The sequence below is a fragment of the Cinclus cinclus genome, chromosome 3, assembly GCF_963662255.1.
Source record: "Cinclus cinclus chromosome 3, bCinCin1.1, whole genome shotgun sequence".
NCBI classification, from domain to species: domain Eukaryota; kingdom Metazoa; phylum Chordata; class Aves; order Passeriformes; family Cinclidae; genus Cinclus; species Cinclus cinclus.
This window is the reverse complement of record NC_085048.1, coordinates 99,962,510-99,988,070: the sequence shown is the minus strand read 5'-3', so window position 1 is coordinate 99,988,070 and position 25,561 is coordinate 99,962,510. Positions and strand designations below refer to the sequence as shown.

General features: G+C 44.2%; 2 protein-coding genes across 4 annotated transcripts; one reads left to right on the top strand and one right to left on the bottom strand.

Annotated features, from left to right (window-relative positions):
• Nucleotides 1-612: 612 nt before the first annotated feature.
• Nucleotides 613-15,645, bottom strand: SNX5 (sorting nexin 5). Of its 3 annotated transcripts, XM_062490549.1 has the most exons (13): nt 15,596-15,645; nt 8,644-8,748; nt 8,025-8,135; nt 7,353-7,474; nt 6,896-7,019; nt 6,172-6,267; nt 5,193-5,298; nt 5,038-5,113; nt 4,156-4,195; nt 3,940-4,026; nt 2,705-2,864; nt 1,891-1,976; nt 613-1,170 (listed from the first exon to the last, which is right to left on the bottom strand). In XM_062490549.1, the coding sequence occupies exons 1-13, from the start codon at nt 15,626-15,628 to the stop codon at nt 1,123-1,125; spliced, it is 1,194 nt and encodes a 397-aa protein (XP_062346533.1). In that variant the 5' UTR covers nt 15,629-15,645; the 3' UTR covers nt 613-1,122. The 3 variants fall into 3 exon arrangements, with proteins under 3 accessions (XP_062346533.1, XP_062346534.1, XP_062346536.1); XM_062490550.1 differs by lacking the exon at nt 8,025-8,135; XM_062490552.1 differs by lacking the exons at nt 8,025-8,135; nt 15,596-15,645 and adding an exon at nt 14,676-14,780.
• Nucleotides 15,646-19,123: 3,478 nt separating this feature from the next.
• MGME1 (mitochondrial genome maintenance exonuclease 1) lies at nt 19,124-23,501 on the top strand. Its single transcript, XM_062489384.1, has 4 exons — nt 19,124-19,676; nt 20,354-20,576; nt 20,999-21,131; nt 22,311-23,501. Exons 1-4 carry the CDS (start codon nt 19,154-19,156, stop codon nt 22,443-22,445), a joined length of 1,014 nt encoding a protein of 337 aa, XP_062345368.1. The 5' UTR covers nt 19,124-19,153; the 3' UTR covers nt 22,446-23,501.
• The last annotated feature ends 2,060 nt before the right edge of the window (nt 23,502-25,561 follow it).

Sequence of the window (25,561 nt, the reverse complement as noted above, 5' to 3'; positions counted from 1 at the left end):
CTGCCTATTTTCAGAGCTTCTCTGGTTGAAGCTGCTTCAGGCAGTCTGCCCAGAGCACAGCCATAGAGCCCACTTTGAACATGATTAGAAGTTTAGTCACATGAAATTAAGCAAGGCTGAGACACTCATCTCACCCAAAAGCTGCCTTTAAGAGGGTCTGACTCACTAACTTATATCCATATATGCCAGCTCATAGTAAACTGTCCAACAATAGCCCTGGAGTTTACGGGCTGAGCCACCTCAGCTATGGCAGTGTGAGCTCAGCTGTTTCAAGAGGTTTATACCTCACAGAAGACTGTCCAGGCCTATACTTCCAGAAGCCTTGAAGATTGTTTAAACAGTTTCTTGCTACTAGTAGGACATGTAAAATTACTTTACAATGCTGTACATGCAGCATAATGGAAATAAAAGTTGCAGACGGCCACTCAAACAGCAATGTGACTTGAAGTCCACACATTTCATTTCAACATCCATTCCAAGAACAATCCTCAAGTCAAATATTTCTCTAGTCCTCTGAAGAGCTCCAGGTGATGAGTAATTTGTGATAGTTCTGTGGCTGAAGCCTCTTTGTCACTTTGCATCCCACACAAATTCTTGCCATACAACAGCTCATTGTGTCAGACATCTTTATTTGCTGTGTTGCCCAAGTGTACAAATAGTGAATGTAGTTATAGAAATTCAAAATATATTGTAGTAGAAATCTGTCTGGGAAGTGGAATGCTAAGATATTCACTTTATAAAATTATTACTCTTAAGTCACTCTCACTTGGCAAGTTTTAAATATATCAGGGCCATGAAGAGACAGATTATGATCCTGCAAAAAAGGAGTTCTCAGTAAACTTTTTCTGCTAGATGAAGTCAGTCAACAGCAAATTAATTTCTTATATTTGACTCATTTTGAGTTATCAGCCAACAGGATGTTAGCTACATCCAGACAATTTACACACAATTCAGCTCCCATTTATACCAATAAAGTCAATGTATCACTATAAACATACTTAAGTATTAGTGAAACAATCTCTGTGACAATATTTATTTTAAGCTAATGAAGTCAAGCCAGTAAGTTCCCCCGGGCTATTGAGTGCAATTGATGCTTTTGTCACATTTTCAGAGTAAGACTCCTCAGTTCTTGAACAAGTCAATACAGCTCTGCAGGAGAGACACGTTGTTCTGCAAAGGAAGAGAATTAGTTTCAGATGAGGATGACTGATAGTTCAAATCCTGCCTTTCACAATGAACTAGCTTCCCAAATCGTGGGTGTGTCACAGGATTTTGATGCTAAAGACCTGCTGCAAAGACAAGCATTCACGTAGTAAAGAACCAAACCCAGATCACACATTCTGCAATCTGCCTCTTCTTGCAGACCTGCAACCATGACTCAGTTTGTGGTAAGGAGAGGGGCAAAAGCCAACAGGAAGCTTTTAAAATGGGCCAAACTGAGCAGTGCTGTCAAGGCCTTTCTGCCACATTTCAGTTCGGCACTGAAGCAGCTGCCAGCGGTGAAGTCCAGTACTCTCAGCGAGTGGGACATTAGACTTTCCTTCTTCAAAGGAAGCTGAGGATACACAGTTGAATGTTCTGTACACTAAGTTAACAGACCCTTCAAGCCTGCCTAGCAAAGCTTGGCAGAGGCTCTATAAAGTCAGTGTCCAGTCCAATGACAAGCCAAGTGATAAGGATTGACAGCCTGATCACAAACTGCAGGATATGCTCCTATCCCAGCACTCATGAGCACTGGAAGCAGCAGCTGCCTCTAGACAGAGTAGGGGTCAAACCCCACAGATGAGGCTGCCTGATGGGAAGTCAGATGATCCAGCAAATCCTCCCAGTTACACAATGCTCAATTCTCTCAACCCATACCTGTTAAATTCCAAAGAAAACATACCATACCTTGGCATGTTTTATTTCAAGTTCTGCCATTTCAATTAAGTTTTTGCGGAATGCTGCTATTCTCTTCTGTTTGAAGCTCATCAGCTCTGTAGAGAAGGAAAAAAAACAAAAGGTAAGAGAGATATACAAAGTGTGACAAGTTTCAGTAATACCCCTTATGTTTCAGGAGTTCTGTTGTGCAGCTCAGATTACAGTATTTGATCAAAAAAGGGTTCAAGAGTTAGTCATGCAGTTTTTAGACATAAATGCAGTCATCACATGACACACAGACAGCTTAAGACAGAAAAGCTTTGTAGGAAGACAGCAGGAATAAACCAGAAATAAGCCACACAAGTTCTGTGAGAACCCAGAACACATAAAAGCCAGATACACTGAAGGAACAGCATGTATACCATGAAAGCACATTTCCCCTGCTTTCTATTGTCCAAATATATAAATACATATATACGCATATACTCTTTATTAAGACTCAGCGTTTGAAACTCTGTATAAGGCACTCAGTTGTACTGTTTGCACAGTTCTGACTGAGATAATTAGTTACCTTCTAGTAGTTACATTCACATGGAGGCTGAGTTCAGTCCAGAAAGCAAATACTAGGGGCTTATAAATAAGGTTGGTGTAGTACTGACATTGCTCTGCTACAGAGAATTGTTTTTAAAAATGTTTAGCTGCATTAGTTTTACTGCGTTTATCTCTACTGTCCTTGGCACATCCAGACTATTTTTCCAGGAGCCTTCGGTAACTGAAGGTCAGATGGAGACCTTGACTGCATTAAGCTCTCCTTTAAGCATCAGTACCGCAAAGCCTGTTTTACCTTGTTTAGCAGACTCTGAAATCTTTTCAAACTTCTGACAGCAATCCTGTTGATGTGCCTCAGCCAGCCTGACGTCCTTGCTCTTTAGTCTGGCTTTGTCTAGAGCTTTGTTCGAGTTCTCATAGTCAACAAGAGCCCTGGTTCGCCTGTACAAAAGATCCTGAATAGACAGAAATAGCACACCAGAGCCTTAGCAAGACTACCTCCCAAACTGAGGTTACAACCAACTTAGCAGCAGGATATTTCACTTCTTTCAGCACCAGATTCTACTTTTTCCAACATGCTATTACAGCCTGCTCTTGGCAGCCTTTCACAATGTAGCACTACATTTCCAGGACAGCCAGTTACACCTTAGTGAAGGAAGTCTAAGGACTACTATAGGCATAGTTTCTTTCCTTAAAGCAGTTTATCCTGCTGTAAGGTGGATCTCTCCACCAGGAATAAAAAGCACTTTCTGAATTCTCTCAGCCTGCTTCCAGCAGACATTTAATTTGTTGGAGATCTGACAGTCTGGCTGAAGCACTGCACTAACCTAGGCGGGAGAAGTAGCACAGGTCTCTGAGCCAATCCCTTCCTAATGCAGCAGTATAGTTGTGATGTCTAAATAACAGTACACACCACTGAGGGAGGCTGTAGTGGATGTTCTGGGGTACCTGACATTATCGGTAGAGACACTAGATGAAGAGGTCCAGTAGGCTGTACCTAGATACCTTTTTGCAGCATAGTTATCCTCTGTCAAATCAAGTTTTGATTAGAAAAGAGTTGCCAGCAAGGCTTTTGCAGTCACATCAATCTACTAAAGTCCTCTTGGAAGTTCAGACTCCAATGGCCTTCACAAGTTACCACATATCTATGCTAAGGTACTCTAAAAATCTTGAAGTCAATCCCAACTACTAATTAGTCATTACTGATTTTATTGGCAAGCCCATGAGTACTCAGGCAGGTGACAGGAAACAAACTGCTGCAGACTTAAATTCAGTTTGCTCTAACTTCCAGAAATTTAAATAGTTCTTCCACTTTAGATGCCAAAGAAAAATTGGTCCAAGGTCTTCTGTAAGTGGCTGGGCTCCAGCTAGCTAATATATAACTTCTATATTCTGCTGTAGTTTAAGAGTCTCAGGTTTCTTAAGCAAAACAAGGGTCCACTTTGCTGTCTTCTTAAAGCACAAAGAACACCATGAATGAGTCATGCTGCCCATAACAAAACCAAGCTTCAACAATAAAACTGTTCTCACCTTAGCAGCTTCTATATTGAGCATGTAGTATCTCAACAGTTCAGAGAGCTTTAAGTCTTCATCAGATGAAACTCTACTCTCTACCTTCTGCAGACAGGAAAAAAACAACAACAACAAAAAAAAAACTTAGTTGGCGTGTAACAGAGAACAGCAACATCCAGAGTGAGAGATTCTTCTCCCCCACCCCTGCACCTGCCCCAGCAAAGCTTCTCTTACCCTGAGTTTCTCAAAGAGCTCTGCAACTTTCAACAAGTACCTAGAGAGGGAAAAAAATGCATAAGTAAGTTTGAGATACTTCTTAGTCTGATAAACGCCAGGAATAATTGGCAGGAAACCAGAAAGCTGAAGGCTGGAGTTTACTCTTATATACAGACTCAAACAAGGGCTCAAAAAAACCTCCTTTAGGCAAAGACCTGGACAAAAGGTTCAATATACTGGATTCCAGCCTACCAGAGTGGTACAGCTGAGCAGCTCAACACCATTTAACGTAACAACGCTGATCTCCAGAGCATAAAGCTCTTGTGGAGAATTTCCCTGCTGCTATCCAAGAGGGATGAGCTGACTTGTTTATTCAGCTATACACTGTTTTAACAAGGTCTTGGTAAATTGATAGCAAAGTCAAAAAGTGGAAGAAGTCACCTGAAAAAAGGTAACTGAATTCCCCCAGCTTAAAAATCCCCTACTATTCTGGAAGTTCTAAGGTCCAGAAGATAGCACAGACCTGGTGTAAGCTCACCTAGTGCAGTTTTATATAACAGCACATTAGAACACACACACAAACCCTTTCTTCGAGGGCCTCTAGCAGTTTGTGACCTGAAGAGAATCAAGGAGATCTGTTTAGGAGGAGTTTGTTGACCAGCACAAGTAAGCTCTAGGCCACAACTGGCAAGTGATCAACTGATCAACTAGTTCAGAGTTAGGTGCAATTGATAATATTTGGTCTGCCACAGCAGGAGTGCCAGGAAAAAGAAAGTTTTAATGCCACTTGATTGCAATTCAGAAACTAAAACCACATATGACTCAATCCTCTGGATTTTACAGAAGACATTTGGTATTCCCAGACTCGGGGTATGTTTATGAACAGTTAGAATTGCTTACTTTTTGATAACTGTAGGCTCTTCTAATGCCAGGCTGTTCAAACAAGCTGAAGTATAAATATAGTCATCTGCAACATCTGCAAGAACAAGACAAGGTTTTCAGGCTGAAATCAGCAAAACTGCATGATCTCTCGAAAGGGCTTTGAAAAGATTCACTTTTATGAGATCTTGTCATCTTATCTGCTTTTGCACATGCATCCTTGATTCTGTTGTAGTAGTTCAGAAGAAAAGTCTTCTCTTGTTCAAAAAAATCTTCTACTTCCTGAAAAAGAACATGACCTGTTAAGTTCTTGACTGCAGAATACAAGCTCTTCCCTATTTTAGGAAGGGCCAAAGAAACAACCATAGCCTGGGCCTGAGCTTGAGGCCCATCAATCCTTATGAAAAAACTGTTCTAGACAATATGTGAACCAAGGGTTTAACATCCCAAGCCACTTGGCAAACTTCTTCCTCACTACACAGTGAAGATGAGGTTGACACTCAAATACTGATGCAGGTTGTCTGAAGCAGACAGTAAGCTGCTATGGGACAGCCCTCAAGGACTCTCAACTACTGGCATTCTATTTCCCAGGCCTGCTGCAACGCTGTAGCTAAGGAGTAAGCAGTTTGCAAGCTTGTTGCTCATCCACACCAAACATGATACATATTGTAATGTTTCATGACACAGTGAGTAGGACAACAAGCTTATGGGGAAGTGCTGCCATGGCAACACAACGCAAAAACTGGAACAAGACTAGCTACAGGAGTCTTTGGTACTTGATCTTGTCTAGTAGAAGCAGAAACCCATAAACCATGTCTGTTCAGAGCTCCAAAGTAGATGAAAGCTACAAGGACATTTCCTAAAGGCATAATTCTTTCCTCTCCACCAGTATCAGGTATTAAGGCAGGTCTTCTGCATCCAGAAACTTGAATTATACACTGAAATTGAACAGCCTAAAGCTACAGTGTCTTATTTCCATAGAAATCAGAATTAATACAGGATACCCCCCCTCAACTGGGAGAACAGTAAAAAGGCAGGTTAATGTCAGTAGCTGAGCCTCATGCACAGCAAGCCTGAAGCAGACAAGACTAACTTCCCTGGAGCAGGAAGCAAGAAACAATCAAGATTAGGGTAAGAGAAAAGAAACAACCTTACCTTAACTCCAGAGAAGAGGACCTCATCAGCACTCTTTACTACACTTTTTAAAAAGCCACCAAACATCTCTTTAGTGTTTTTCCTCCGAACACTCAGCTGTAATACAGAGACCAAAGCAGCTTTAAAGTTAATCCCGTGGGGGGGGGGGAAAGTAACTGCTTTGACACTTGAAATGTAGTAACATCCTTTAGGCTTACCATATGTCAGAGCAGGTTGATTTCCACTCCCTCCTAATAACCATATAACAATGTAACATGTAACATGGCTTGGCTACAAGTAGTTCTACTATTCTGTGCCATGGATTTTTCCAATTCCCATAAACGGCTCAGTTTCTCCTTGCATCTCTTGGATCAGCAATTACCACTCATAATTAGGTGTAACGAAATAGATGCAGGAGTGACCTTAATACACCTCCATTCCTCCATTTTAGGACCATGCAACACAGCACAGGTACACTGAGTCATACATGTTCCCAAGATAAAGACATACAAAGGTGGTTTCCTAACCAAATTGACAAGGATTTAGAAAGAACGTGAGCTAAATAACAGAGAAAGGTCTACAGATCAGGCTTTCATCCTTCAGTCATCTCACAGAAATACTTGCAATATCTACTTGCTGATGCTGCACACAGATCCACAAAACATTCTGACTACAGCCAGCAAAAACAACAGCACTCCTAACAGTTTTCCTTGCTTGAAAAGGGAAACAAGGAAAAAAGTCTCACGTCCTGGTCATACTCCAGGAAAACATGGAAATTACGATCTTTGCTGAGCACAGGATGACAAGCAATCCGTTGCAGGAAGATCTCATGTGATGAGACAGTCTTCTTGAAGACAGCGAGGTATTCACTGCAAGGAAACAACAGACTGAGATCCTCTTTGTACTACCTTCTTCAATACACAAACAGTTGCTGTAAGTTTATCCCATGAAAATATTCAGATTCAGATATTCAGCTGCAGATTTCTGAATTAGCCAGCTCAAAATAGTGAAGCTACTTTTAATCTCTTTAGCTAGGATGTTTTCCAGCTTGAAAGCTGGAAAAACTGGGCAACTCCCCAGCTCCAGGATTTTCAAGACACCCTTCAAAATGGTGACACTCAGGATCAGTTATCATCAAATGAGTTGCTCTCCCAGGAGGCTTCTCCAAATGCAGCTTTTGGCAGTAGACTCATTTTACTTACGCTTCCAGCTCTTGCTTCATTTTTGCAAACTCTTCTTTTGTCATGGACACTTCTCCTTCCCCTAGCTTCTGCATCTTCTCTCTGGGACCATCAAAGTCAGGCTTTGAAGGTGCTGGAGGTATCTAGGCAGGGAATTGGTTAGTCATGGATATTAGCAAATAAAGTTTTCCAAGATTACTTCTAGCCTTCTCTAGAAGGAGGGTCTTTTGCCTGGTCATAGGAAAGTGTGGTAAAGAGTTCATGATACAGAAGTTCTAGAGGTACATTGACATCTAGATCCCTGGTTTTGGTAATCCCTGCCCCAGGAGGGAAACCAACCCAGTGAAACAGCTTCTGTAACCCACCCCATTGCCAACCATCTCCTAAAGAATCATGATAGGAAGGAAAGCCCACATTTAACAGATTATTCCAGTGTGCCATCTTCAGGCAGATATTAATACCACCACAGAGACAAGGACTCAGCATCTTTTGCTGCTCCAAGCTATATGGAAAGTGAACACAAATGCCACACCACTCAAGTTGTTTAGGAATTAAGGCAACAGGAAGCATAGTGAACACCTAAGTCACAAAACACCAGTAACACTGGTAATGTATACTTCGTGCCCTTATTAGTAGGCACGTTAGATTGCTACAGTTTTTCACTTATGATCACATTCTTTAGGAAGAACTTACAATGAGTCCTGCATACTCTTCAGTTTCTGTGAGTGTGTCATGTAGCCACAAAAAGTCTTCATGCTGCCTTGTAACTGAAAACTCAGGGCTTTGAAAAGCTGGCAGTGTAGTCTGGAAGAGAATATATAGAAGCCCTACTGTTTTGTAAATCAGTGCTTTTAGAAACAGTTCTGTCCACTTCCAAAGGAAGCTATTCTGCTTACTAAGAGCCTTGCCCACTTTGTTTTAGCTGAGCTGGCACTTATTCAACAGCACCACTAAGGAGACTGTTAGGGGAAAAAAAAAAAAAAAGAAAAAAAAAGTACTGTTTTAGAACAGCATTTATGCAGTTTGTTTTGTGACATTTCACAGTAGGTCACTTCCTACTCCCCAGCCTTCTGGTGTCTAGGTAGGATTCTTTAGCAAAGCCAACCTAACTGCCAGCTATGTGTCTGTGTTTAGACAGTTCAAATCCTAGAAAACCTGAAGTTTCTGCAGTTATATACATATCCTCAGGCCACCTTCAAATGGAAAATCTCCATCTAATTAGATTTTCTTCATTGCCAAGCCCATCTTTCTAGGTATGTGTACTGCAAATACATCTGTTAGTTGTACAGCCTCTTTTTGCCCACGACCTTACCTTAGTATGCACAGTGAACTTCACTCTGTCCTTTTCACTTAGGGCATCGGGAATATCAATTTGGAGAGAAGGATCAACATTCAGGTCTACAGATACAGACCTCAGCTGCAAGAGAATTCACAGAATAATCCTTGATTGAGCATCAGGTAGGTTTAGTGAAGCTGACTGATCATCAGCCATGAACCAGAACCACACTGCACTACAACAACCCTGCCTTCAGGCCAGCTGACCAGAATTCCTTTCCCAGTGCTTCAAAGAGCCTTAAACTGAGCTGGTATCTCCCTCTGGGAGGTTATTTCTTCATTCATTCCAACAGCCTAGACCCAAAACATCATTTCAAGCATACTCAAACTTTTAAAGAGCAGAGGAATAGCCTTTTAAGTAGAAGATCCTCCAGTTTACACATGAAGACTGTCTTCTAAGAGGCCCTCCCTTGCTGCAGACTAACAGATCACTGCTATTTTCTGCGTAAGAGAGAAACCACCAGAGATCAAGGTCACAACATAGGAAGTTTGCTGAAGAGCAGCTGTCAAAGGCAGGAGGAATGCTGCGGTTATCCTTTGGAGATAATCCTCAAGGCCTTCTCAGAAAGGCAGGCTAGAGAACTGCACCAGGACTGCTATCTCATCACTCTGCAGCACAGACCACAGCAGGAGCCTGGTCCTACCTCTGCTGTGTACACTAAGTTTCAGCACCCAAGCCCACAGGCAAATGGTGCCAGAATCTGAGCAATCCTATCATACCACAGATGGCAAAATGCTGCCTCAAGCCCCTGTAAAGTTGCCTAAGAAGTGCTGATAGGCTGCCTGTTATAAGGTAACTTTGCTTCCAAAAGGCTCTTGAAACTGCCTCCCCTCTAGGCTGGCCATCTGCAGCCCAGATCTGGTACGTGACAAGTCTCTCTGGCTGCCTGCAGAGGGCACAGCTGCCAGGACAGGGAGCATTTGCCCCTGCGAGTGCTCTCCCCTATGATCAGACTGCCTGTGCATAAGTGAGGGACACCCCAGCTACTGCACCCTCCAGTAATGCTAAAAACACTTCTATTTGCTGCATCATCACTGTTAGCTAGAATTAAAAGGAGATAAGTAATAGATAAAACTTTTTAAGCCTTACAACTATGGAACAGCCTTGCATGCAGCACATTAAGCTTCCCAGAAGACTGGAAGGACAGAAGACTTCTAGCCCCCCCGGGGCATTGATTGGCAGTGAGCACACTTAGAGAGGACGCCCTGGAGCACAGTTCCTAGCAGTCTCAGGCACTGCTCACATCCCACAGGACATGGTGGGACTCCAGACTGTACGGAGACTCCAACAGTAATCAATTCCCTTCAGTCACTACTTAGGACAAACTATTATGTTCCCATACAGGCAGGCAATTCTGGTCCTTGCTAGGAAGGCACAGACCAAACAGAGCTTCACGGTTCAGAGGTCGCTGACATGGGTTTGGGCAGAAGCTGCCCCACTCAGGCACTGCAGGAAGGACAGGTAGAAGGCCACCAGTCAGGCAATAGTTTCACTGTGAGCACGGCTCATTGTCTGTTGCCAAATGAAAGGCAAGTTGGTTGGTGTTTCCCATTTCCCAGCCAGATAACACCACCAGCCAAAGCAGCAAGATGTAGACCCCAGTGTTTTACATCCTGCTTACTTCTACTTGCTGTCCAAACAGGATCAGCAGTGCTAACAATATGAATTGCTGAGTCTGGAAAGCATGATAAACCAAAGGAAACTGTTTCCTCTCAGCTAAGCTAAGGAAAGGATTACACAAACCAGAAAGCCCTGAATTTGTGAGCTTTCTTACCAAGTCTTGTGGAGAAATTAACCCTCCATTCCTAGTAGTTGCCTACACAGATAAGAACATAAGGTGGTCCTGCTTGGTCAGATTAATGCAGTTAACATGTCACAGGCACCCTGCACAAACTGCAAATAGGGCCTGGAGCTATATTAAACCAAGGATTGTAAGACCCCTGGTCTGCTCTAGTCCTGTGAGGGTCACTGTGGGCTCCTAACTCCAGGCCAGAGGCGTTTAGGACTACATAATCATGGCTCAGACTACAAAGGCAACATTCATGCTGTCTGACTTCAGGAGGAGGGAGCGTTTCCTGACAAAAAGTGCTGGAGTAGCATTTGTCCCCTGGATGGAGGGGAAGCAGGAAACCCCACTCCTGTCATCACAGCTCTGTAAAGCACTAATTCAGTGAGCATCCACAGCAGATGTCTCACACCAGCCCCTGACTCACACAAGCACCTGCTCTGCAGCACCAGTAGCTCCCCACACAGGACCTCTGGTGCCGCCATCTCTCCTACACCATCCTACCAGCAGGAACAGGGACAAAGCTCCTCATGGTCACATGAAGGCTATGCAGAAAAAAGGCATTAAACATCCATCTCCAAGCCCCAGGCCTGTCCTTTTACTTCAGCAGGCATCCAACCCAAGGCTTTCCCAGGTCACCATTCCATCTTAACTCTCTGGCAGCTCCTTCATATCCAGAGGCATTTCTCTGCTAGGATGTCACTGCTTCCTCCCTGGATTCCAAGCAATGGGGCAAGAGAACTGCAGGTTCCCCATCCAGTTACCAGAATCCAGTCTGTCACACCATACCCTCAAGGAATATAATCCAAGCTCAGCAACTGGGAAGGGATTATTCCTCACTTGTAGCAGATGCTCAAATAGGTACAGAGGACACACAGAATGGAAACAGCTGGGTTGGGCTGCAAACTGAAACACTCACCCAAAGCCAGCACAGTACTCTTAACTCACATTTCTCTTTCCCAGAAGCAGCCTCTGGTTTGCAATGACTCCAGAAACTGTTACAGCTTCTCTGACACCTCCCACTTCTAGACTCAGGACTCGTCAGAGACGTGTTTCAGGATTCCTAGGGTTTCTTGAGGATTCAAGCAAAACTACTTCCTGTTAAGTACAGCTATTGTCCACCTGTCCAACTCGTAAATCAGAAACAAAGCAGAGCCCTTCACAACAACACAGACATCGTACTGGTCAACATTTCTGGGTTTCAGGACCAGAAGACTAAAAATAGATATTATGGTATTAATTAGGACACCATGATAAACATGTGATCTAGAAGCCCAGGAAACAGCACAGATCATTACTGTGCCAAATCCAGGCAGAATTTTAGAACATGTGCTTTTTTCCCCCCATTTTTTAGAGATGCTAGGGGGGAAAAAAAGTAAAAGAGGTTGGATCACTTAAATATAAGGCAGTGATGACCATCAGCTATCCAGACTTCTGCCTGACAGAAGTTACATTTCTGATCAGGCCTCACCCAAATGCAAACACACCTTAATGCTTGCAGACACCCAGTGGGAGGAAATGCCCTCAGCCACTGAAGTCTCTTAGCTCTGGTAAGAGGCCTGAGTTGCAGTTTTTACAGTGCCACCCTTTGCAGTTTTAGCATCAGCTCTAGATGACACAGTGTCACTTCTGCATTCTAACAGAAGAATCTGCCAGTGCAAGCAACTGTGTACAACTTCTGACTGCTAGTGAAACATGTATTTGTTCTCAAAGACAGATTAATCCAGGGGTTTTCCACAGAGCCAGGCTCTTGGAAGGAGCAAGGAGCCCTTCCACAACTGCTCACATGTCAAAGTTTTCTGCTTATTGTCAGCTACCTTTTAAAAACCTTCTCCCCTTACTGATTATCTCCCTGCTGTCATTCAAGCAACAGCCCATAAACAAGAATTCAGTAGTAACTACATCTGCCACTACCTAAAATCCATTACTTTTTACAGAGCAGGCTTTCTAATTAAAGCTGTTTAGGTGCTCTCTGGAGAGTGCTAAACGATTATGATGTTTTCTGGCAGTTTATACAGAGCCCTTAATTCCATAGGGCCTTGTTTTGACACCCAGGAGTTAACAACCAGAGGATCTGGCCAGAAGATATCAGCAGCATTAGCTGCTAGAACTATATTTCAGTCATATTCAGCACAAGCAACTTAAGTCTCCTTTTACTCGAGATACTAAAAGGACATCTGAAAGTGCACTGCAGGTATCCAGCACTACAGAGCACATGTGAAGCCTGGATTTTGCAGCCTTTGTGGCAAATTTGCCATCACCACTCTGGCAGTGAGCTGAACAGTCCTGAAGTGGTCTGGTTATACACAACCAGGAAAACTGAACCAGTGCTTACTTATGCTATGGAAAATGCTTCCTCAAATTTGTGACTTCAAACTGGAGAACTCCAGTGATGCAAAGGTTTCATTATTTTGATTAAAACACCGATAAAGAGGGAATAACAGCTCAATGTAATCACACTGAAATGGTATTCCTCAGCACGTGCAGTGCTTGCCAAGGAAGCAGAAGGCCCAGAGCACTTGTTGCCTCTGGCTGTGCAATAAACGGGCCCTCTCCTGCCAGAGGGATCTCTGCATCACCACAGAAACATGCAGGTCACACACCTCCTGACAGAGGGAAGGACTCTATAAACATTCAAGGATGCCACATTCCAAGCAAAAACCTTGCTGGCTCACCCTGTTCCACCAGCAGCACACAGGACACCTCTACCCAAGCCATGGCTTTCTCAGCTGGAGAGGTCAAGCACAGCTTTGGCCATGCAGGGCAAGCCCTCGATGTGCCAGCATCCCCGAGAATGCTTTGCTGACCTCCTACAGTGAGGCCAGAACTGGTGGCAAGTAGTCTCAGGAATAGGCAGCTTCACTGTGTTGGCTTCACCTTCCACTAGCCCAAACTGCTGGGCCAGCTTCGTGGAGGCTGAGTGCCCTTGAGAATGCATTATCCCTATCCAGGAGCTGTCACCTTGCTAGCAGTTCACCTCCCCACTTGATTTCAGGCTCAGCAGCATGCAGAAGGAGGTTTTTTGCTAAGCACAGGCAAGATCCAGTATGGTCTCATTCCTTTCAGAACATGCAGCAGAATTTGTCCAGCACAGTCACCATTTGTGAGTGATAACAGCAAGTTGCAGACCATGACACAACATTTTGTTTCCCACTGATTACTTTGAGGAAAAGGGGCTACAATACATATTCTCAGTATTTTGATCCAGAACATTTTAACTGCAGACTGAAGCCTCAAAATACCATGAAGTCACTGACATTAAGAAATACCAAGGTATTTACTCAAGCTTAGCTTGGAAGTCCCACCACTTCAAATTCTGAAGTGCCTTTTCCTCCCTTGTGACAGTTTACACTTTATTTCCCACTCTACTTCCAATCACCCTTATCCCACCCTCCCTTCCTCTTCCTGATATCCTGCTCCTCTCCTGCTTGACCACCTTAGGGTCAGTTTTTAGTTTATACTTAACAGTGGCTCCTATTTGATACCTAATGAATTTTCCTTTACAGGCATGATTTTTATCTGCTGGTTACACACCAGTTTCATGTTGCTGTTTCTTTGCCTAAACAGGAACAGACAAGATAGGAGCATTTCTATCCTCCCCTGTGCTGCTGGAATCCCAAGACAGCCCTACAATCTAAAACAAGCTAATCTTTGTCCACTGAGCATCAGAGTTTAAAGCTACTCCAGCTCCCACCACAAGAACATTTTACCCTTCCCCCAATATTCCTGACAGAGTTAGAAAGGCACATAAACATTCAAAAGTTACCAACTGCTGCAAGAGAGTTGATGTTTGACTTTCCCCTCCAGTATTCTCCAAAGGCAAACATTTTAATATAGAGAGTTTCACATGCAGCAGAAAACAGTTAAAGCACTGGCAGCTCACAGCTCAAAGCAAACTACTAGAAAATGCTTATTCTACAAACTCTTGCCTGTCTTACTGAAGGATTGTTTCAAAACAAGATTCATATGGGAAAGAAGCAGAGAAAAGGAAATTATCCAGAAATCAATAAAGGCCAGTATATGTCTAGCCCTCAAGTTAGTTAATATACATGTTCCAAAAAGCTGGAGAAAACACAGACTGAAGAGACTTTCAGCACACTAACAGCTTAAAGCAAAGACATCTTCCTGCCAGTGAAGCTTAGTCACAATGCAAAACCACATGCAGATGTGACAATATGAAAGGCAAATAGGCAACTTGCTGACTCTTACAGGGCTGCCTTACCTTCTTTTCAAGGTGTGTTGAGGGTAGTTATTAAAGCAGGGAGTTTAGGTAGGCTAACCCAAGCAGCTCGTCCAGTAGAAGAGAGAATTCCAATCACTGTCTACACTACATAAACATTAATTCACAAAGTTCCTGTTTTAGCATTTCACTTGCACTTCCTCTGAGAAGTTGAGAGTCTTAACATCAGGAAACACCGTGGGTTGCTTTAAAGGGAAGACCTGAAGCTCCCTGGCACTTACAGCCACTTCTCCAGAGAAAGGAGAACCAAGAGAGCTGCTAATGTGACAAACAAGGGAAAGGGGCACCGCAGATGAAGTGACAGCTGACAACCTAATTAACGCAGAGCACACAGCCGGGAAGGCCGGTCTCAGACACCACAGGGCAGCTCACCCGCTGGGGAAGAGCAAGTTTAAACCCCTGCAGCACAATCGTCTACGGCACTTGGCCCGCAGTGCCCGGGGACAGGTCCTGGTGAGCAGGTCCCGCTCCCGCATCACCTGCCAGGGCCCCAACTCCCGCAGCTCCATGGCCCCGGTAAAACTGAGCTGCACAGAGTGCAGCCCGCACTGCCTCACGGCAGCTGCACAGCCTTTCCTTCCTCCTCCTCCTCCTTCCCGCTCCTTAATCCGCCCCACCCCCTTATCTTTCCCGGGGCACCTCTCCCCTCAGGGGCTGCTCCCCACGCCCACCCCCTGAGCTGATCCCCTGCGCTCAGGGGACCTCGGTGCGCCAAAGGGACGACTACTTAGGTGACTCATATTTTTTAAAAAATAACCCCTAAACGGAGCAAAACCAAATAACCTGACACTGTCCCAGTGCTGCCGGGGGCAGAAGGAGCACGGAGCTCCCTTCACGCCGCGGAGCCAGCTCGGCTGAGCCCTCACCGCCCGCCCTAGCCGGACCAGGGCCGCCGCCCTCACCTTGTCCTGCGCGTCCCCACGGAGCAGAGCCATACCTCCAGGCGCATACAACCACCCCACACCTTTCTCCTCCCCCCCGCCACCTCCTCCTCATATAACCCGGGCGGAGCCGCTGCCGCCACACCCCCTGAGGGGCACTCGCCATCTTTGGTGAAGGCAGGGCGCTGCTTGCCTTCATCCAAGATGGCGCCACAACACTTTATTTTTCGGCTCGCATTCAAAGATTTGTGTTGCTTTCCTTACAGCCTTTTAAAAAACACCAAAAGAGTACGAAATGGAACAGGCACGCCCCTTCCACCACCTTTCGGGGTGCTTCAGCGAAAAGGAAAGGGCTGGGGGCTGGCAGGGCGGGAAAACTACAAGTCCCATGAGGCGGCGGGCGGCGCATGCGCGATGAGTGCGGCAGAGGCTGTGAGGGGGGCGCGCTTGCGCGCTGGCTCCCGCGGCGGTGGCGGGAAGCGCGGCTGAGGTAACGCGGTGCTGCGGGTTGTGAGGGCTGCGCGGCCGGGCGGGCCTGAGGGCGAGGGAAGGCCGAGGGAAGGGGAAAGAGCCTCGTGCTGGCGGTCCGCTGGCCACACTGCCCTTGGGTCTGTCAGCGAGCGGGCCGCATGGTTGGGCTGCCGTGGCTGGGCGTGCCCTTGTCCGGCGGGGCCTCTTGTCCTGTGGTTTACCCCCTCTGCACGAGGGCGGTCCGGCACTAGGGTTTTCAGACACCTGTTGCCTATGCAGAAAGTTGATTTGCCTGAGGGCACTTGGTGGTCACTGATGTTCTCCTAACTCTTTCACAGATCGCAAAAAACGCTGACTTCGTATTACAGCCCTATTCCCCACCATAATTCCATTCCCAATGCTGATCTTGGAATCTAGGTGATCTGGGAACTGAAGCTTGTTGAAGCTACACTTTGGTTTAGGGTAGCTCTGTGGGCTTGTGCTTTAAACGGGGTTGCTAAATTGTTGCTTTTTGTGCTCTAAATATCCCAAACGAGGGAGGTGTATTTTTAATCTGGATAGGTTTAATAATGTATTTTGCAAACTGTAGGGAACTCACAGTTATACCTTTATCAGTGGATTTGTTTCCCTCAAATTAGGGACAAGGGGCAAAAGGTCTGTAGGTGTGTTTAGGAGTGCTTTTTTATTGTTATCTCCAAAATAAGCCAGTGCTTTTTTTTTTTTTTTTTTTTTTTTTCCCCCTGGATAGGTGGCTGTGGAGAAAAAGCCATACTAGTTATTATCCAAAGCTACGACTGGAGGTAGGTTTTATAGATGTGAACACTTCCTTAAGTAATCCTTTCTAGTTCCTTCAATTAAGCCACTCATTCCTATACCGGAAAAAACTTCCTCAGTTGTGTTAACTCAGTTGCTGGAGCTGCAAAGTCAACTTGCTTGGGAAAGTTAAGTCCTCTTGTTTTTTGGTTCTTTTACCTCACAGTTATTTTATTTTAATTTTTTTTCAGTTCTCCGGTGTGGCTCATTGTGCAACACTTGAGGCAATTCTGTCAGTCCTCAACCACAAACACTTTCAGAGAGAAGGGTGGCACTTCCCCAGCGACAAATCTCAGTTAAATTCTGTTCTTTGTGTATTAGAGCAGATCCCAACCACTCCATTTCTTTCTTGTAAGTTATCTGCACAATGCCACTGTGATTTATTGAAAAACGCATGATTCTTTATTCAGCTGGGCACAAGGGTTCCTTTTTTCTTAGCAATCCTAGAACCTCTTTCCTTTGGTAAAACAGGACGGCAGCTGGCAAACTCTCCCCAGTGATTCAGTTTATATGCTGCACAAACATTTCTGCAGGTACTGGAAATTCCACAGGTATATTCCCCAGCCCAACATAGGCTGTTAAATCAAAATTCATTCTAGTCATTGGAGCACTAAATTTAACTCTGAAGCTTGTAATATTCCATATTTCAATAGCTCCATGATTCAAAACGCTGATCTGGCATGAATTTATTCCTTGGAAAGTGTTGAGGGAGCAGCTTACTACAAGTAAATTTGTGCTGAATCAGGCATCCTCTTGCTTCCTGCAGTGGCACAAAGCCAGAATAAACTTTCTTTTGTGTTGTGGCTTTATGTAACAAAGCCAGAGCCACTGGCCCAAGATTTGCTCTGTTCTGATTAGTGCATATCCACAATGACCATAAATAAGCCTGTTAATAGTTGTCAAACAGCAGCCTGAGAATCCACAAGCTTGGATACTGTTACACGGGAATAAGAATATATTTTTCCTTTTTTTTATTTTAAGTCCCAGCTCTGGCACCTGTATTTAGAGGTAAGTCCCAAGAGAGAAGGGATTAATTTTTCTGCACCGATGAAGGACAATATTTATAGATCCCTAGTCCAAGGTCTCAGCCTGCTGCTGCGAGGTGCCTTGTTCTAATCAGCTGCCCCATTTTTGGAAACTGTTGTGTGTGACAGATGCTCACCCCCACACTGTGGCCACTGCAGCTGTGGGATCTGTCCACACAAAGGAACTCCCCATGGTTTTGTGTCCCATGGCTCCCAGGGCTTGGGCAGTGTGGGAGGTGCTGTGTGGGGAAAGAAGAGAGCAGCGTGGAAGGATTGTCAGGAACAGAATGCTGGTGTTGGCTGGCATTGAGCAGGGGTTCTGTGTATGGAGGGAGCTTTGGAATGGTAAACAGGTTACTCTAGTAGCAAGGAGCCTAGGTCCTCGATTCTGCATGGGAAATGCCATTATGGAAGTGTTACCATTTATCCATGTGCAAAAAAACTTCCTAGGGCTTCCAATGTAGTTCTGAAAGGTGTGCTGAGAATGGTGTTGCTTGTGTGTTGTTATTGCTTTTAAATTTCATATCTTTGAGCACAACTGTGTTTGCAACTTGATTTGGAAAAATACATTTATATTTTATTCTGAACTTTAAAAAGATTCTTTGAATCTGGAGATATTTGCAGTGCATCTGGTTTCTCTTTGCCTTTTCTAGCTTCAAGTCTCACAACTGTATACACTGCTGCTGTTTTCTCCTAGGGATACAAAAGAAAAACATGGGTTTAAACCTCATAAGGTACCTTGTGTCCACAGTCCACTTTAGTTGGTCATTCACTATAAACTTAAAATGGATTTACTTCATGGATTAAAGCAAATTGAGCAATGGATTTGTCCTCTGTGTAGTTTTTTTCCCCCCCTCCCCCTTTTGGGGGGACTGTTAGTGGCAGATCTGGTTTTCATGCCTACTTCCATGGCATTTCTGATACTGTTCTTGTAGGGATGTCCCCTGCTGCAACTTTTGCTACTTGCAACAAATCTTCAAGTGTTTCAGATTTGGCAGGCCAGCAGCTGTTCTTTACAGGAGCATTTCCTCTTTTCCTTGCTTGTTGTTTTTTTCTCTTATTTATCTGAAGAATAAAGGTGGTACATGGTGAATGAAGACACTTTGGCCATAGCAATGCTTTGTTTGGCAAAGGGCAAGAATACGATGGGTTTTATGACTCTGTAAATCACAAATTTCTTTTTCCACAGGAGGAAAAGGTATGGTAACCCACAGACTGTTGCTGACAGAAGAAAGAAAACTCTAACTGCTCACAAACATTTCTTGTCAGGATGCAATTCCTACAGATCCTCTCCAGGAAACCAGGGAGCCTGGAAGTGCTTTTTCAAATACCATTTTGCCAAAAGCAATTCCCATGCACCTCTCTGTCTACCTCTGTGTGTGTTTATAGCAAGAAGAAAAAAGGAAACAGTTATGAACATGTTGACCAAGAAAAGTACAAGAACTTGGTCCACTCTGTTACATCTTACAAAACCAGCACCCAAACACCAGAGACAATACTTGAGGAAGACAATTTGTTATATGGGCCACCAGCTAAACACAGACCTCCAGTTAAAGCCGGGACAAAAACTCCCAAGAATTGGGTTCCTTTAATAAACCCCAGCAAGAAAATTCTTCCTGTCAGCAGTGATTCAAATGTCCCCATGAAAATGGGGTTGCAAAGAACTAAGGTGCCCAGTGTTACCCGCATCCTCCAAAAAACCCTCTCTCCGCAGCAAGTCTTTTATCTGGAAAGATGGAAGCAGAAAATGATAGAGGAGCTTGGAAAAGAGGGATTTGAGGAGTATACCAAAAGTAAGTCTAGCCACAGTGTGATTTCAGACTAGAAGCAGTAGTCTGGATTGCTGGCAGGTACGCTAGACCAAGTGGATTGGAAATCCATGAAGTTGTTCCCATTTCATGAGAGCATGTTGTGAGTGTACCTATTACCAACAAGCCTAAGCTCTGGTCTTTGTTCTGGAACCACTAAAATGGATTTAGATATTTGTGGAAAATTGAGTCAGACTGTAGACATACTTTGCTCAATCCTGTCTGACTTTGCTTTAGCTCTTTATTTGCCAGTATCTATTTAGAAATTGGTATTTTCCAGGTGATGCTACTGAGCTTCTTTGCAGTTACAAAGCTACTTTGTAACAAGGTGGAAATTGGCATTTTGAACTCATATAATCCTGAGTGTTTAGAAATCAATGTGTCCTGCTTTACACCTCACCTGTTTATGGTGAGGTTTTCAGTAACTGGTTTATCCAGTGTATGTATGAGTAATCAGTGAGACTAAAAAAAGTAAAGTAAGCCTTAATATAAGGGATAGCAATTTCACTACTGACAATTTTTCTGTTTCTTTCCCTTCTCCCCACACCTTCAAATTTTCAGTACAAAACCCAGGACTGGTTTAAGAGTTACATTTTGGTGTATGTAGGATCCAAATCTAAAGTAGTGTCTAAAATGTGAGGGGGTTTTCCCATTTTTCTTAGATCTTTTTCTCCAAGGAGAGCTCTTCCACTCAGCTTTGGAATCAATATTGCTGTCTGAAGAGGCATCAGCTAGGGACCAGGGTGAAGATGATACCGTGGCTGGCTACTTATCCAGTGTGGAACATGTCTTGGAAGACATCAGTGACGTCAAGGCTCTGGAAAGTGGAGTTCACCATGAGACCCTGCAGTACCTGGGCCTGGTCGACTGCGTAGCCAAGTATCGGTGAGGTGCCCTTCCCCTAAAACTCCTGTAATGGGATGCCATGGAGGCCGGGGTGTGATTGAGTGGTTGGGAGAAGCTGAACAGATCCTCCCTGGATTGGAGATCGGAGGGACTCTCCTGGATGACCCTCATGGCAGAAGTGCTGTTTTTCCTTGTGGGGAGTTCCTTACTCAAGACAGGTTTAAGCAATTGTCAGCATTTTCCAGGAACTGTGGCAGGTTTTAGTACATTAGTTTTAGTTTGGTTTTTGGCATCTAAACTGCGAGTGTGAGAGAGACATGTTTGGACATAATAATGAGCAACATGATGTCGGGGGAAACAGACTGAGAGTGAAAAGTCTTTATGTGCTGTCTCATCCCTTACGTCTTACTTGTGACTAAACATAAGTTTAAACCATCGTCCTTTCTTGTTCTGCTGTGCAGGGGCCAATTGTGCGTAATCGACTGGAAAACTTCGGAGAAGCCAAAGCCATTTCTGCAGAATACTTATGACAACCCATTACAGGTTGCAGCATATATTGGAGCCATAAATCATGATGCCAATTATGACTTCCAGGTCAGTAGGCCTGCTGCATGCCAAGACAAGCAGCAATGCCTGTATTATCTTCATTTCTTCCTGCCTTTAGAACCTGCTGCCCATCGTGGAGGTGTTGGTAGACTTTGTAACAAAGGAGCCCAGTCTGAGATCAGGTTAAGATGTCATACTGTGAAATAATTCTGTTAATCCTGCTGCCCTTGGCTGCCAGTAATGAATTTTCAGTGGTTTTAAGGAAGTGATCAGTGGCACTAAGGGATGCTCAGATGAGCTCCCAGGGACTTGGCATCTGGGAAATCCCCTGTGCTCTGTCCTGTGTGGTTTTCACTTGTGTCAAGAGGAGGAAGGGGCAGGAAATAAAGGAAATAAAGCAGAAGAACCTTCAACCAAGAAAATTATGTGGGAGGGCCGTGCCTGCATCCTATCTTGCTGTGTCCCACTAGCAAATGAGGGACTAAGTGATGTACTTGGTGTCTGGAAGCTGTACTGTGTTTCCTTGGGGAAAAGCAGTGTGTTTTGAATCACTTCATCAAAAGATCGTAGAATAATGTTTTTAAAGACTTGAAAAGCAATTCTAGTCTGCCTGCTTGGCCTGGAGGATTTTTACCTCAATACAGATATTGAAGGGGGAAAATATGAAGCAGAAGAGAGCAGGTTAATTTGTATGCTATAAGGATTTTCTAGAATACTGTAGAGGTCAGTGAACACAAGCACTCCACAGACATGTTCCTTACAGAGTGAAATATGGGCTGGAATTCTGCTAGTAGCTTCCTGCCCCTCACTTCCAGTGACTGTTAGGGATTTGGAATTTGTCAGGTATGAAAGATGTCAGAAAATATCTAAGTAACCATTTCTATCCAGACTGGAGCTGGAGGGTGGCATCGGTCTGGTTGTATGGCCTCAGGCAAAAACTTGTCAGTCTCTGGCAGTTTTCCTGGCATCTGCATGGCTTAAATATCACTCATCCTCCGAGTTCATGTCCACTGGTTTTCACTGGAGTTACTCAGAGCTTTGGGCTCAGGGTTTTTAGAGCATTTGAATGTTAAAGTCTCCAAGTGTTTTATGGTAAGCTATTGCCCCTTTTTATTCCCCATTTCTTATGTGAGGTGTGTATATTAGGAAGATGTTTTGCAGTGAGGTTTAGCTCTTAGGGTTGCACACAGATGTTGGATTTGTGACAGCCCCCTGTTTGTGCTGCAGGTTCACTGTGGGCTCATTGTGGTTGCCTACAAGAACGGCTCTCCGGCACATCCACACTTCATGGATCCTGACCTGTGCTGTCAGTACTGGAATAAATGGCTCTTGCGCCTGGAAGAGTACATGGACAAAAACTGACTCAGACTAAGCACAAGCAAGTGGTCTGAGCACGGAGACAAAGGAAGAACCCTTTGTTTAAATGTACCACTTTCATATTCTTTTTTGAGTAACTTTGGCTAACTTCTTATTAGCAGGGCTCCCCTCTCTCCCCTCCCAAAAAGCCAAGTAACTTTTATGTGGGGAATATCTATTTGTTTATATTGTAGGTGGCTTCAGTGATCCAGGCAGAAAAAAGCCAACTTATTTAGACTCTTTTGTATCCCACACAGTTTATCCAGCCTGAGGTTGATAGAAAAGTTTCTACTATCAAGTCAATCTGCTTGATCAAATCATCTTTCTTTTGTGATTTTTGAGTGGGAAAAAAATGTTGCAGAACTGAGTCTTTGAAAATGAAGTTGGTAAACTAAAGCAAAACAACATCTGCAGTGTATGAGCTGAGAGAAATGCAAACGATAAAGAAATGGATATAGTAGACTGGGTTTCAGTCAGTTCTTGCTCATGCCATCATTAGGCTTGTTATTATTTTTGTTTTTTCTTGCAGCTACAACTGGAAAACCTGTGCTGAGAGTTGTAGTGAAAGTCCTCATTAGTTCTTATTTAGAATAGTATGGCAAAGTGGCCACTTACCAGAAGTGGCTCAGCAAGAGAGGAGCAGAATTGGAACCAACACTCACAGAAATTTCCAGCAAGCGTTCTGAGAATTGGGAATTTTGGCTGCTTCTAGTGGCTCCTGCTTGCAGGTTTTTTAACTCAGAGCCCACAGAATAGCACTGTGAAATGGGCTCTGTGCCTTGGCTTGGGAGGTCTGTGCTGCTACTGCCTTGAGCTCTTCTGACTGTGCTGTGGGTCTGAGCCAACAAGGAGCCCATCCCATGGAATGATCCCCAGCATGTGAGTGAGTTTCTGTATCAAAGCAGCCTTGTGCCTGTGAAGCTGGGCCTTCCAACAGGTGAAGAGCTGCTGGTTGGGTTTTGGGGGCTGTTTTTTATGGGTTTCTCTTTGGGTTTTTTTTTTTTCCAAATAAGTTTGTGAATAAATGTTTTGAAACAGAACTTTTGCTTTTGAAGTGTATAAAATCAAGTCTGTAAAGCAGAGAATAAGCCTTGATCATGTCAGACAGCTCTGGAAAGCTTTTCTCTTCTTTGTCTTCTATGTATGTATGAGTTTTCACAATTGCACTGCAGCTTACCAGTAAAATTGTGACCAACCCCTAAGCTTCAAGAAAATCAACCAGAACCCCATGCCTGAGGAAGGCTGCTAGCAAAGCCACTTCGTAAACCTAAGTCGCAGCTGCGTCTGTACCTCAGAGAGCCAGGAGGAGACAGACAGCCTTCAAAAGACAGCAGGGGTGGGAGTCACTTGTGCCTGGCACTTCTGAAGGCCTGGCTGCTGCCTTGGGCATCCTTGGCTGAGCTGTGGAGCATGGCTGTAGCAGCACAAGCTGGTTTGTCCTGTAACAGGACTGGCAGGTGCCTGTTACCAGTGTCACACAAACCCAAGCACACTTTGTGACCAGTTTCAGTTAAGTTGCCAGACTGTTCAAGTAATGTGCCAAGGGCACTGCTACAGGCACTGTCCTCTGCAGAAAAACCTGCTAGGCAGCCAGGGCAGTTACTTCACCTCTGACATCTAGCTTTCCAGAGCTCTGCTGTCCACCCAGGATCGGATTTTTGCTGTGGCCTGCTACCTACTCCCTTTCTCTTTTGTTGTGAAGCCTTTCTGTGCCCACCTCACTGTTCTGTGGTTCTGTCAGCAGGGATGTGCTGTGGCAGTGATACTGGAGGGAGCAAAAGCAACACATGGTGCAGGAGAGCTAAAAAACTAACCCCTGCACACAGATACAGACACAAAACATGTCTGGCTGGAGAGGAGGGGTTTTAGCTACAGCTCTGCTGTGCCAGGGGAAGGGCTGAGGTCTCAGCAGAGCTGAGCACACAAATCCCATGCAGTCAGGTGAACATTAATCCCATTGCAGAGTGAGCAACCTTCCCTTTACACTGCTCAGTTATGAGACCTGGGGGTCAGTGCACAAGCTGTAGCTCTTTCTGCCAAGTCAGAATCTCCTAAATCACCTCATTTGTTTTTTTCCCCCAGCAACTTCCCATTTATTAAGGTATTCTACAAACTTCCCTGCTACACAGGATAAGTTTGTTCTTAACACAGTAGTATAATTTTATTATCCTTGTTTTCAAGGTGTTGAGCACCAACAGTTGTGCTGAATAAAATATTAATATCCTTAGGAATGCTTTAAAACCCCTAGAATCTTTTCCCCACAAAAACCCAAGCAGGTACCTGTACAAAACTGAAGCAGGTTGAAATGATATTTTTACAATTCTTGCAAAGTTTCTCAAAATTTTAGCATTTAGCATTTTAGCAGCAATGACTGTCAAAGTCCTAGCTAAGCCTGACTTTGTATTTTAGGTGGGAGGAGCCTTCCACACTGATAGTGGTCACAGAGGAGCTGCCGGATTGGTGCCTGCAGTTTTGCACTGATCTCCTGAAGCAGACGCAAGTTCAATCCCCCTTTCTGTTGCATGGTATTAATGATCAGGCATTTGAATATAAAAGAGGGGAAAAAAACCCCAAACACACACTCATACCATTAAATACACACAAAATTGCATTTCATCATGACAGAAAATACTTCTTTTCAAGTCAATTTACAGTGCTTTCTTTGGGTTTCTGGGTTATTCTATTGGTGTATGGTAAAAGGATGTGGTAATAATCCTCAGAGTGAGCACAGCAAGTCCAGGAACATCAGAGCTAAGGTTTCACTTGTATATCAACATGATAAAAGTAAGTTCATGGCTTCAAGTACTTAATACAACCAAGGGTCTGCCCTAGAAAAAATGTAATTGGCTAGCAGAGAAACTTTGGGAAGAAAATGTTCTGCATCCTTTGGGAAGAGTTTCAACTTGTCTTGGATCACACTTCCATAAATTGTTAGCAGACTGCACAGGGAGCAGAGCTAAGGGTATTTGCACATTTTAATTCATTTGCTGATACAATGCACTCTTGTTCTTAAGGCACTTTAATTAATGCTGCATAGAACCATGTACCAGTAGCACTCTCACCCAACACTTTTCACCCAAACCTCTCATAAGTAATTCACATGGGAGGTAACAGTTATTAAC

Excerpts from the sequence above, each read along its gene's own strand:
- MGME1 (XM_062489384.1), top strand. The coding sequence starts at position 19,154 with ATGCAATTCCTACAGATCCTCTCCAGGAAACCAGGGAGCCTGGAAGTG. Across the intron at positions 20,577-20,998 it reads GACTGCGTAGCCAAGTATCG|GGGCCAATTGTGCGTAATCG; the intron begins GTGAGGTGCCCT and ends TCTGCTGTGCAG. Across the intron at positions 21,132-22,310 it reads ATGCCAATTATGACTTCCAG|GTTCACTGTGGGCTCATTGT; the intron begins GTCAGTAGGCCT and ends TTTGTGCTGCAG.
- SNX5 (XM_062490549.1), bottom strand. The coding sequence starts at position 15,628 with ATGGCTCTGCTCCGTGGGGACGCGCAGGACAAG. Across the intron at positions 2,865-3,939 it reads TCAATATAGAAGCTGCTAAG|GATCTTTTGTACAGGCGAAC; the intron begins GTGAGAACAGTT and ends CTGTCTATTCAG. Across the intron at positions 1,977-2,704 it reads TTCAGAGTCTGCTAAACAAG|AGCTGATGAGCTTCAAACAG; the intron begins GTAAAACAGGCT and ends CCTTCTCTACAG.